This window comes from Larimichthys crocea, chromosome XIV (genome assembly GCF_000972845.2).
Source record: "Larimichthys crocea isolate SSNF chromosome XIV, L_crocea_2.0, whole genome shotgun sequence".
Classification (NCBI taxonomy): Eukaryota; Metazoa; Chordata; class Actinopteri; family Sciaenidae; genus Larimichthys; species Larimichthys crocea.
In genome coordinates this window covers 11,133,567-11,146,558 of record NC_040024.1, presented here as the reverse complement: position 1 = coordinate 11,146,558, position 12,992 = coordinate 11,133,567, and the positions used below count along the sequence as shown (strand labels likewise).

Genomic DNA, 12,992 nt, shown 5'->3' with positions numbered 1-12,992 from the left:
ATAAGATTTGCACTATACGATGTATCACGGCCAAAAGACGATATACGTCATGAAGAAAACGCTCTTAAATCTTCAGTTTTTATTGCGCGTTTTTTTCTTTGTTGGCAAGTCAATTACATTCATGAATGATTGAAGTGTTGGAAGTGGAAAGAGAGTCTTTAACATGCAAAAAGAAGAGTTAAGTGAGAACAGAAAGAAGCAGAAATGATGCTGCTGGGAGTGAATTATCAACGTGACATCAATATCAGCAAGTATGAAATTAAATCTACGTATGTTAGCGCAGGTTTTTAAATCTAAAGTCGCAGTTTGATTGAGTACAGAACTTGTATACTAACTGCTAGACCTGCCACTGTTGGATGTTGGACCTCTACAGACCAGCTAGACTCGTAAACAGGGCAACCATGTACGAAGGCTCAGTACTTGTTGCAACGGCCCATGAAACTATAAGATAAGTCAGACTTTAATTCACTTGTCACAGCGAGTTGGAATAAAGGACCTGCAGCAGAGCTCTTTCTTACATGGTGGGAGCAGCAATCTGTTGTGTATGTACGTTTCGCCGTCGCGCCGTTGCTTTAAAACATTTCCTCTCTCGTCCTTCAGCTGTTGGAGCAGGCGCTGGTGATCGAGGAACAGTTACGGCGGGCGGCCTACCTGAACATGACCCAGGACCCGAGCCACCCGGCCATGGCGCTCAACGCACGCTTCGCAGAGGTGGAGTGCCTCGCCGAGTCGCACCAACACCTCAGCAAGGAGTCACTGGCGGGCAACAAGCCGGCCAACGCCGTGCTGCATAAAGGTTAGTGATGTTGTTCTCTGTACAGTTATTTAAAAAAAAACATTCAGTGAGTATAAAAAAAGCAGACAGATAACCGCAGGCACACAATAAAAAGAGAGATACACATCAACACATCTCACAGTGGTCGTTGTGCAATCACTCTTTCCTGCTGCAGCCACCAAGCCATCCAGCCTGAATCTGACTTAAGTAAAGCCAAGCAGATAAGCTTACACCATGTTAAGTGATAGCTCCAAACATTTCCTCACTGGCTCCCTGGCAAGTCTGTCCATGTTTATATCGCCCTGTCGAAAAAGGAAACATGCTCGGTACGCCGCGGCACTACTGTTCTTGTTCTCGTCTCTGGTATTTTCTGCACGTAATGCCACTGAACTTAACGAATCCTCATAAACATTTTAATCAAATTGTCTGCAATCAGTGATGAAGTCCATGTAGGGGTGTGATGACAGAGTTGCGAGATAATGAAGGACGGGAACAGACATCTCTTGTAAAAATAAAACGAGAAACGTGCTTGTTTTGGAATTGAAAAGGCCCAAAAGTAATCTAGAAAAAATTTGATTTTAAACAGACTATGTGTGCAACAAACCCTGTAAACTGTACTTATCACCATAATGACTTCTAAAGAACTAGGAAGACAGTTTCTTGAATTTATTAATAATAATAATAACTTATATGGCATCTTTTTAAAAAACGAGTTTACAAAGTGCTTTGACAGACGAGCACAAACGGGATACTGAGGCAAAAATAGAACCAAACGAAGCGGCATAATCAAATTTAAGAACATGATGATGGCAAAAGACAGTTAGAAGATGAGACAATATAAAACAATTCTATATGATTAAAAACACACACAAAGAACAACATACGACCCAGACACATTCGCACACCACTTTTTAATTAAATTTAAAAATGTTTGATTTGAAAGAATTAAAAGAATGGCGTTACAATAATCGAGTCTAGAGAAGATTAACTTAAAATTCATCTTTTTCCCGGTCGGTGAAGCATCCAGGGCAGTAGTTATTGATGCATTTGTTGTTGTCATCGCAGTGCTGAACCAGCTGGAGGAGCTACTGAGCGACATGAAGGCTGACGTGACCCGGCTACCGGCCACGCTGTCCAGAGTCCCGCCCATCGCCGCCCGCCTGCAAATGTCCGAGAGGAGCATCCTCAGTCGACTGGCCAGCAAGGGCACCGAGACGCACACACCCCCGGTCAGCAGTCTGCAGTTTTAAAACACACACACACATTAAAACAGGTTGAAACCTGCTGGAGCTGCCTGCGCTCACAGTGGAAAAATAATAAATGGGAGGACAGCCAATGAAAACACGGAGCCCATTATCTTGTCACCCACCTGTGGTTTTTCACTCCTCGGCTGTTTAGTCAGCAGATTTATTGTGTCAGCTTACATAACTTAAAAGTGGATTGTCTGATTTCGTTATATCTCCTGTTTCTATAAATCACTTCCGACACGCACGTAATTCCTTGTCTTCCTCTGCGCAGCCCATACCTCCAGGACCCTACGCGACCCCTCAGAACTACGGCGCCCCCTTCACACCTGCACCCCCCAGCACCCTACACATGGGAGGGGCCAACTACAGTCAGATGCCGCCCGGATCCTTCATATCAGGTCAGTGTCTGAAGCTTTGTTAACAGGTTACTGTGGACTGATTGCAGGTAAAGTTGTTTGAAAAAGCGGCATTTTGAGTTTTAACATTTAAGTCGATATACTTTTCGATTTGAAGAGCCTCCACGAGCAGCTTGAAATATGTTTTATCGTACTGTGAAAGACGCAAGGCTTCACCTGCCGTTGTGAATGTGTGCGAGGGTGTATGTGTTACAATCAGAAAATGACAAACACCAAAGATATTAAGACAGTCCGTAATTATAGTATTCAATTTTCACAAGTCTGTTTGATGTGTTTGAAACTTGGCACGACGGCGATTTGAACCAGATTTATGCTTCTTTGTGGGGGTGTTTTTCTAATCTCACTGTAGCTGCTTCTGGCACGGGAAGCGATTTTCAGATCTCAGCAGAGAGAGTTGAAGCTGTTGATTGTTGCAGCACCACAGCAACAGTAGATGTAGCAGTTTATTAAGGTCATGTTGTACACACGTTGTCTACCTGAAGGGTTCCTGTGCACAATCTTTCATTCACGCCGAGATAGACGATGACTCGGAAACCAGGAGTTGCTTCTCTAACGCAATCAATCAATCAATTTAACCCTTTATGACCTACTATAGAAATCCAGAGCATTTTAATACTTTATACATCAGTACAACCCAAATTTTTTATGATATTTATGAAATAAATTGCTAAAAAAGTGCAACAAACCACACAGTTTTTTTTAAAAATACATATTTTTGGTGTGGATAGTGACACGCAAAGAAAACCACTTGACAGCTCATGCTCACAACATGATGAGGAATTTTCCAGCACAGGAAGTGCTGTGAATACCCGTGGTCTGGATTATAAAATTTTTGTTGTGTTGTGTTTACTGGACTTTTACAAAACCGGTTAGTGGAAGGAGACAAAATGCACGTGTAACTCCTCCAGGTTTTAATTTGGATGCAACTCTACCGGCATTTAAAAACAGAAATGCAAATCAGATCGCCGGTGCTCCCGTAGGTCATAAAGGGTTTTAAGATGTAGAGGTCTGGAAAGGTACTAAAGACTGTCAGAGAATAACCCTGATGATCGGTGCCTGCGTTACAAAGAAGGAGGTCATGGAGTTTGAAAGATGCAGGTGAGACTGTGTTGCATTTTGGGAATGTGTGGCGTAGATGTCACGCGGGAAGCAGAGGGCTCGTTTCCCAACCGCTCTTATGAAAGACATGAAAGTAGCAGTTGCCTGGAAGCCTCGCTGCATTATTTTCCAGGTGCTTGAATTTTGTGTTTTTCCTTTCTACATAAATAAAGACATCATAAAAAAGGAGGCACAAATCGGTGCAGAAAAATGAGCAGAATGCAGGAAATGAAGCGTTTCAGACAGCCAGCAAAAAGGTCCTTTCTTTTTTAAAAATACATTTCCTGCAAGTGTCATAACTTCTTGGAAATCGTTACGGCGCTTATTTAAGTTCACTTTGTGGAGGTTTACCTACAAAAACGGCTACACAGAGAAGGAGACAGTTGACTGAGGTTTTTTTTACAATCAATCAGAACTCTGCATGAGAAAACACAAGCAGGCCAGTGTGACTAATCCTGCGGTCTTCTGTAGCATCAGTTTTGTGTCGGTTCACATCAGCAGCTCCGGCAGAGCTACACACAAACCTCCACGACACCCTTGACATGAGAAAAGCACACGAATCCGACTTTATTTTTTTTCAGAGATCTGGACTTGATTACTTGGCAACTCGCACCGATGATGGGCAAAACCCGTCCAACAACTTCTATTTAAAGATATCATCTGAGGAATTCCAGCTTTATATGGTTATGTTGTTGTGGAAAAACATTTAGCAGAGAAAATATATAAAAAGATTAAAAAACAACATTCAGGCTTCATCAAAAATGAGACTCTGGGAAATCGGGTAAAAGTCCACGCAGTGTAGTTTTATGATCAAGTCAGTGTTGTTTAACTCTTAAATTTCATTCTAATGAATATATACTTTATCTTCCCGAGCGGCTTTGTTGTGAAAGAAGTTGTGAAACCTTCAAGGAGTTCATATTAGGGGGGAAAAAAACAACACACACACACACACACACACACACACACACACAGCTGTAGCAGAGTTTCTGATGTGGCTGCCAGATAGACACCTGAAATAGACATTACCGAAAATCAAACACAAACGTGCTGCGCTGCTATATTAAGGCATTTTCATCTCTTAACATGTCCAACCGCAAAAACCTCAATACTCGCGGCTCGGCGGTACGTTGCGCAACAATAAAGCACGGTCTGGAGCGCTATCAAACCTGTCTGAGTCGGGAGTGTTCATGTTTATTTTCCTCGTTTGAAGTCATATTGTGGCTCTCATTACTTATTGAGTTAAAAGCTTGTAGAATTAAAATTATAAGAAGGAGGGGAGAGAAAAAAAAAGAAAAGAAAAAGAAAATCTGTTTTGGCTTCTTATCCGTCTCCCCTCGCCTGCAGTCTGTCAGAGCGCACTGGCAGTTTGTGAATTTATTTTCTCATAATTAGTTTGGTAACAGCATATGCTCACCAGACACACACACACACACACACACACACACACACACTGTCTCTCTCTCTGCTCTGCATGTGTATTCGTGTTCGGAGATGTTTAGATAGCAGAGATGTGGCAGAGATAACTGGTAAAACCTGATATTCCCCAATAGACTTGCCCTAAAAAAATAAAAAAAAACCTCAACACCCAGCTCTCTCAGCGCTGCGCCTGCCTCTCACTCAGTGTATCTTGATTTATGTAATTGTAGACTGAGACATCTGTCAAAGGCATTGCATTTTAGAGAGCCAGGGCCTATCTCTGAAAATGTCATTATGCTCAGCTCAGTCTGAATTTGGCCATGCCAAGAAAACATTCGGACTTTGTACCAAGGTATTTTGAGAGGGACCGAAACCGCAGAAGGAGTTTGGTTGTGTAAACGTCGTGTTGTGACTTGTGAACCGGCGGAGGAGGGCTGGGCCCCGGCGCTGGCTGTTCAGAAATAGTCTAAGCGGCGCGCGTGCGCAAGAGTTGTGTTACTCTGTGTTGGGTTTTTTTTTGTTTTTTTTCGCTTTGCGGGGGCCCTCGCGGCGAGCAGCTGAGCCGAGCCGAGAGTGCAGTCTGGACATCCTGAACCCTGGCAGGGCACACAAGCATGCAGCGAATGAGGCCACATTTACGGTCTTGATTGGGGTCACGCTGGTTCCTGACCTTCTTTTGTTTTTTCTTAGGAGAAATGGATGGAGTTAAAACAACACAATTCTCTTGATTATTTTTCTTTTTTTTTTGCCGACCTCCTTTAATAGCCCATCTCCTGAGAGAATCACTCGAGTACACAAAACACATCCAGAAATATGCATGTCTGCCGCGGCGCTCTTTAACTACACACATCTACCACTCGGGCTGGACTCTGTGAACTTTGCTACACAATGTAATGATACACCGAGTGCTCCGAGTTGAAGGATTGTTTTGTGCTGTCTCACACATGGCAGTATCTCAGCATTTTGCACAATATCTTGAATTGCATTTTGGAAAAACCTGTTTCAGCCATCAGTACTGCCATGAGGAAGCTACTCATCTGCACTAAAAGGAGCCCCACATTCTAGACTTCATCTTTTAGGGACGTAGAAAAATTAGAGAGATTGCCCCTGCAAGTGGAGCACACTGGTTCAAGCCCTCATGACTGCAAGCACCTGCCCTGCTGAAGTGTCCCTGAGCGGGACACTGATCCCCCCCCACTCCCCGCCAACTCCAGTAGCTGACCCCTGACCTCTCTGCAGAGGAGGGAGGCAAACTAAAAGAGAATTCCCTACGGGGACCAGTAAAGTGTCACATTATCCTGCTCCCCTCTCCGAGTCTCCACTACAGTCTGCCGCTTGTCTGCCCCCACAGAAGCCGCCGCCGCTGCTGGGGCCACCGGGGGAGCTGCATGGGGAGCCGCCGGAGGGCCAACCGCCGCTTGCCAGAAGACCAAGGAGCACGATGTGGTGCAGCGGCAGCGAGTGGTGGACCTCTGGAAGGACGGCAAGTCAGAGGGGGCCATCGGACAGGAGCTGAGGATGCCAAAGTCCACAGTGCACAGCATCATCGTCAAGTACCGGCTCAGCAACACGGTGGAGAACCTCCCGCGCAATGGGCGACCAAAGAAACCCTGAGAGGGAGGGGGGGAGGGCGCACCGAGAGAGAGGGGGGGGGGATAAGAGAGGACATTTGGATAAAACGTCCTGGAATGTAACGAAAATAGACTGAAAAGGAGAGACGAAAAAAGGGAACGATTCGAGGAGAAAGTCCAGAGAGGACCCAAGGACGGAGCACTTTTGACGCCGCTGGAATGTGAGGAATATAAAAAAGGGAGAAGTGAAGTTCACAGGACGGATCGAATAAGAGCGGAAAAGAAATGGCGGCGCTTTGATCCAGAAAAATAAGTAATTAACAGCAGAGAGAGAGAGAGAGGGGTCCAAAATAAGAAGGGAGAGGTGAAAAGCTGGCCTTGAGATCAAGCACTAATGATGCGTGTGGTGGGTGGGTGGCGGGGTGGGGAAGGAAAAGGAGAGATGGCCTGTCTGGAACAAACAAATCCTCGAGCAAAGAGAGAAAAAGGCGCTACTGGAAAAAAAAAAAAAAAGCCCAAGCGAAAGATGTCTGGACTAAAGAGAGGAGGGGGAAAAAAAAGACAATATGTTAATGCAATCACAGGTTTTCAGGAATTCAGATATGAAGGCCGGAATGGAGAGAGAGAGAGAAACGCAACACACAAAGGACTCAGACGAAATTTCTCGAGACTTCTTTTCTCTGTGTTTCTTCCCCTGTGGCGGCGGCGGCGGTGGCGGCGGCAAAAAAAAGAAGAAAAAAAAAAAAAAAATTTCCCCCCCGGATCAATTCTTCATCCGCCGGCTGACTGAACAAGCCTGTCCCCTCGCTCTGACCCTGTACTCCCTCATTCCTCCACAGTCCTCCACTCCTCCGTCTCTCTTCCTCACACACACACACATATATATATATATATATATATATATATTATAAATATATATAACTAGTACGGTGGACCTCACACACAACCTAGAAACCTGCAAAGAACTTCATTTATCTGCTGAGTGCAGACAGATGAAATCCAAGCTCGAAATAGAAAAAGGGACGAACTGGACTAAAAAAAAAAAAGTAAAGAAGATGAAGTTTTTTTTAAAGTGTAAAACACTACTTCCTATTGACTCTTTTAACCTAGCATTCCTCAGTCGACCAAGCAAGAAGCAAGAACCATAGAATATATAGAAAAACACTTAAAAGTTGCCTTTGTCCAATCAGAAGCAACTGACTCAATCTGAAGGACCTGTATTGAGACAGGTACTGTATCACAAAGCATATTTACTATCGCACCCTTTCGAGGGGTAGCAGGGACAGCGGGTGGGTTACTTAAAGGGGAATATCACTCCATTTCCTGTTTTTAAGCCTCATCAGGGCAAAATCAGTATTTATGAGCAGCTCTTCCCCGAAGTTAAAGACTGCAATCTGTCACTGCAAGAAAAAGGGGAGACCCGCTTTGAAGCCCAAAGAGACATTCTTGTCCTTTAAGCTTCTTATTGTGACAGCGTGATGGATTCCACGCTGGAAAATGTCCCCCCGATCCCCGAGAAAAAAACACTCTGGACTGTGTCATCGTTTTTCCAGCTCTCTTTTTCTTTTTCTCTCTCTCTGCGAGCGTGTGCAGCCGAGCTGTACATCAGTGTGTCATCCCAGACTTAAGTAGCGGGATGAACTCGTCTCCTCGAAAGAAAGAAGAAGAAAGGAGAGAGCGAACGGTTTTACACTTTTCGAGTGTTTTTTAAACCAAATTGGGGTATTTCCCTTTTTTTAAGCTTGAAGGACATAAAGGCGTAAAGTGCGGCCTGCAATGAGGAGAATATCTATGTTGTGAATGTGTTTTTTTCTGTCGCACTTGTAGCACTGCCTTTTTATCAAACTGTGTTTTTCTTTTAAAGTTTTATATCGGTGCCAATACGACAGCTGAGTTTCTCTCCAAAACTCCCAAAAAAAAGGTACTTTGAAGAAAATATAATGTTTTTCTACAAAACTGTTTTTTTTTTCTATCTCAGAATAGCTAATCTGCAATCTTCTCGACGTTCAAGGGAACGGTAGAAGAATTTTGCCTAAATGTGTTAAAAATAAGCAAAATTAAACCTAAACCTGCATTAATCAAACTTTTTATATCAACAATGTTAAATGAATAGGTGTGATGTAATTTCACCCAACTCAGCTCGTGAACTTTTAAGCTTCTTTCAGCCTTCTATTTGGTTTACAGTCAGGCAAATTTACTGTTTTAGGTCTCATCAACGTTGCTTCCAGCTGCGGGCAGCTGTTTTATATCAGAAAGCTCTGGTAAACCAACCTGCACAGCACCTAAACAAGTTAGCAGCCAGCTGATGAACTAGAAAAGTATTTAGCAACTAAAGAGTCAGGTAACGTTGGTGGTGGAGACCAAAACAGGAGGAAATATATAACTCATTTTAAGCATCATTCAGTATTCATAAGAGCGCGATACCTCACCTTCAGGGCAAACATAACGGACGTGCACGCACGCAAAATAAGCATGCACATGCACGCAAAGACTACTTCAGCAGTGAAAAGCTGATTGATGATTTTTACCTCCAAACTCTTGCAACACATAAATTCACGAAACTCTTGTGAAACCTCTTTTCAAGTCTAAAGTTGGACAGGCTCTTAATTCTAAAATCAAGCCTGTGCTTTCTTAGTTCCTGAACAGTTGACAGTTCAAACACAGAAGGTTGTTCCTGATGAAAGGTTTTGGCACGGACACACACACGCAAAGCTTTTCAGCAAGCAAAAAAATGCTGCGCTCCTGCCAAGATGGCAACGTTCACCTCTATCAGATAGTAGGCAGGACCTACAGGGGAGAGACACAGCTGTCATGTCGGCCAGGAATGTTTTTTATTGCCTTTCTGGACTCGATACTCCATCCAGTGCAGTCCCAGAGTTTAAGCCAAGTAGACACATAAACGGTTTAAGTTGTGTGAGTTCTTCGAGATATGTCCAGGTGTTGGTTTTATCATTTACTCTATCTACAGTCACCACTGCCAAGTTAATTTGGACAGTGAATGCTACTGTGAAGCTGCAGGCAGGCTGCAGAGAGTGATGGCTCTGTTTGAACAAAGAGGAGAAGTATTGCGAAGTGGTTTGGCACGCAGAGTGAAATGTACGATGGTTGGACGTCGCGAAAGAATCTGTTATCTGGTCTAGTACAAGTGCCTCACTGAATCCCTCCTCCTGTTTTATCTCCACAGCTCTTTACCTTATATGCCCAACTCCTACTGGAGTTTTGATATCGATATTCAGAGCTGTAATCCTCACACCTGTGGTAACTGGTGGTAACAGGAAGCGTGGTTTAATGCTAAAACAGACGCTCTTTGTCAGGAGAGCAACTGGGGATCTGGTTACAGTGAGCCAAACAACGCACATTGTAGTTAACATGAGGTTTGTATCAATGAGATGAAATTAAACAGTCACATTTACATGTTGCGTCCTGTGAATCGCTCATGGGGAGCTAGGAAATCTGGCGCAGGAGTGGCGGACTCCGCCACACAGAGAGGGTAGATTCGATGTGAATACATTAAATGACTGTTACTGAAAGAACATGGGTCCTAAAAAGTATCAAAGTGCATAGTGATTTTATGAAAACATAATAACTTTAAAAAAAATGTTGTTTTTTAATTAATGGGTTAACCAGCTCATTTTGATGGAAGATCCTTGACAGTCTGTAAATAGGTTTGTGTCTGCTTTTGTCTGACGCAAGGGAGTGTTTAACTCCCCGCCCTTTGAATGATAGAAACTCACAGTTTTGAATTGGTGTGCAATCAGGTATGAATTCTCAGCTCCAGGTGTGGGGGCGTGTCCTCGAGATGTGTTGCGCCACGCCCCTCATCGGAGCAGTCAAAGCAGCCGTTAGGAGCGACTGAAACGTGTCAGATGAGTTCAGAAGATGACTCGACTAACTTGAAACACTCGGATGCGAGATGCATTCATCTCTATCTCTCCTGCTAAGGGTGCTAGGGGTATGCTCAGGGTGGCCTCAGCGTGTCATGAGCCACCCTTAAGGACCGCCCACAAAATCCCGACTGAAAACTGTGAAAAACTTTTAAAATCTCAACTCCACATTTCAGTAATATATCGTTCAAAGTCTTTTCACGTGTTTCAGCAACAACATATTTAATGTATTTGAAAGAAATCTCAGTATTGCCTTTATATGGACTTTAATTGTGACACAGTGTGCACTGAGCGGGACATTACAATTAGAAAATATACTTACTTTTCAGCGCTCTCTGGTGGACAAAGTCCATAGTGGTGACACTGTTTTCTAGCTCTCGCGTTTGTATTGGTGCGGGTGCACACGATCGCGACTTATCTGTCTTCCTTTCGATCTTTTCTCTCCACCTCTCTCGTCCTCTGCTCCTGCCTCTTCTTTTTTCTTTTTTCTCTATCTATCTCTGCACCCGTAATTCCTCTTGCTCTTTCACCCAGTCTTTACCTGCGATTTGTTTTGCTCCTTATCAGATTTTGTCTGCCCCCCCACGCTCACACACACACACACTCTCTACTCTGTCTCTGCATCCCCTTTGTTGGCCTCCTTGGCGAGTATGCCATACGGTTTCCCATAGTGGTCCCCCCTCTGGTTCTAGACACACACAGTTACAGCCCCCCCGCTTCACCCCGCTTCAAAACGTCTTCAGCTCCATACACCCTTATCGCATCTTTGATCTGCAAGGGGTGTTTATGACAGTTTATCTTTCCCCTTCAACGCAGTCAGAGTAGTATGCTATTCCTGGCTTTGTTTGAAAGGAGCGCTAAACTCGCGTTCCACTCCCCAGGCAGATCACGATAGCGCACAAATAGGGACACACAGACCTCTTTGTTGGCCAGCTGTGCAGTCCTGTAGAAAAGATGTTAATTATCATGCATGTGTGCGTTTGTGTGTCTGTGACCTCATTGCCTGTTGTGTTGGCTGTGTTTTTACTCATTGCCGGCCTCACTCTCTCCAGGTTACAGGCATTCATTGTAAACATGATACTGTGTATGTAATATGATTATATATTGACGTACTGTATTATGCAAGTTTGCTCATTAAAAAGAGAGTATTATGAAGCAAGCCTGATGCAGTTTGTTTGCTTGTTAATGGCAAAACTATTCTTTAAGGGTGTCACTTATTAATTTTAGTTGGCTTTATCATAAATTGATTGGCAGGAGTTTTCTCAGCACCAAAGATATTTTAGTGCAGAGGCCAAAGAGAAAACCAAGGCCACATTTCCTATAAACTTGATTGTTGTTGCAGAAGAGGATGTCTCTTCATGTCACAGCTTAAGCTCAACGCAAATATTCCCTCTTTTGATTTCCTGAGGAGAATGTACAATAAAATGTTTCTGTCAATTTTCCACTGGCAAGTAGATAAGGATGCCGGTTCTATCCAGGTTTTCTTCTCGGATTCCTTTCCAGTAATAGGAGACGTGATGCAGCACGCAGTCGCTCTAAGTGAAACAGAAACTGTTGAAGTACAAACGTGTTTGCGCTGCAAATTGTAGCTTTTGATCTTTTTATAACTAAAGCAATAACCAGATTTGAAAAATTAGATGAGACGTGGAGAAATACAAACACTTTTAACAAAGTGGAAACCTCTGTGGCTTGAGGTGAAGCCGATGGGAAGGCCAAAACTGCAGTTTTCCCAAACGTCCACTTGAGGCTGGCTACAGAACGAGTCAGTCCCCATAAGTCCCCCATGTTTCAAATGAAATAAACTGTTTACAGTTCGTACAAAAAACAGTTTGGGTCTCTGTAGCTAATTTCCTCCCCGTTCATGACAAACTGTACTGAGGGTGAATTTATATACAACATCACCTGTTCGATTATATAAGGCTTTAAAGTTATGCAGAATTAAGAGCGTGGACGCTTTGATTGTTTTTGATGACGGTTGTGGCGTTAGAGAGGTTTGTTCTTGGGCAACATTCTCCGCGATGATCACGTCTTTGCCCATTTTTATTTTCACTCTTTATAGTGTCGTTGCTGTTAACCTCTCTCTTTAACTGTTTTATTCACGTCATTAACTTTGCCTCAGAATAACCCTGTCATTGATGTTGAAAGAAGAAAAGAGGATTCACAAATCACAATGTTTAATCTAATCGACTTCCACACAGATAATCAAGAGGTCCTAACAGTTCTCACAAACATACAGTATAAGATATGGACCACTGACAGTATAAAGAAGGGACACAGTTATTCTCATTGACAGACCACCTGCAAAAGTAGCCATGGCTGTTATTTATGCCAAAACTTGTATTACTTTAATAATTTTGTGGTGCGTTCTCACCCTCAGTACAGTTGTCATGAACGGGGAAATCAGCTCAGAGACAAACTTTTTGTTACCAGGCTGTTAACATGTTTATTCTGCTGTGACGAGTCATTTTAACATGGAGACTGACCACTCTGGAGCCAGCCCTCAAGTGGGCGTTGAGGACCTGCAGCTTTGGCACTTTTGCATTGGATTCCTTCACAGCCACAACGAGCTGGCGCTTGGTCGCACC

At 43.5% G+C, this 12,992-nt stretch overlaps 1 protein-coding gene across 4 annotated transcripts in view; it reads left to right on the top strand.

The window, feature by feature from the left end:
- chd3 (chromodomain helicase DNA binding protein 3) overlaps window positions 1-12,992 on the top strand; it is a 45,257-nt gene that overhangs the window by 25,013 nt on the left and 7,252 nt on the right. For 3 of the 4 annotated variants that reach the window (XM_027287724.1, XM_019261326.2, XM_027287725.1), the window contains exons 37-40: window positions 601-796; window positions 1,841-2,004; window positions 2,294-2,420; window positions 6,304-7,036. In XM_027287724.1, coding sequence (XP_027143525.1) covers window positions 601-796; window positions 1,841-2,004; window positions 2,294-2,420; window positions 6,304-6,566 — 750 coding nt within the window. In that variant the 3' untranslated portion in view covers window positions 6,567-7,036. Of the gene's footprint in view, window positions 1-600; window positions 797-1,840; window positions 2,005-2,293; window positions 2,421-6,303; window positions 7,037-12,992 lie in introns of those variants that run through there. The other variant, XM_027287726.1, reaches the window with a different exon arrangement.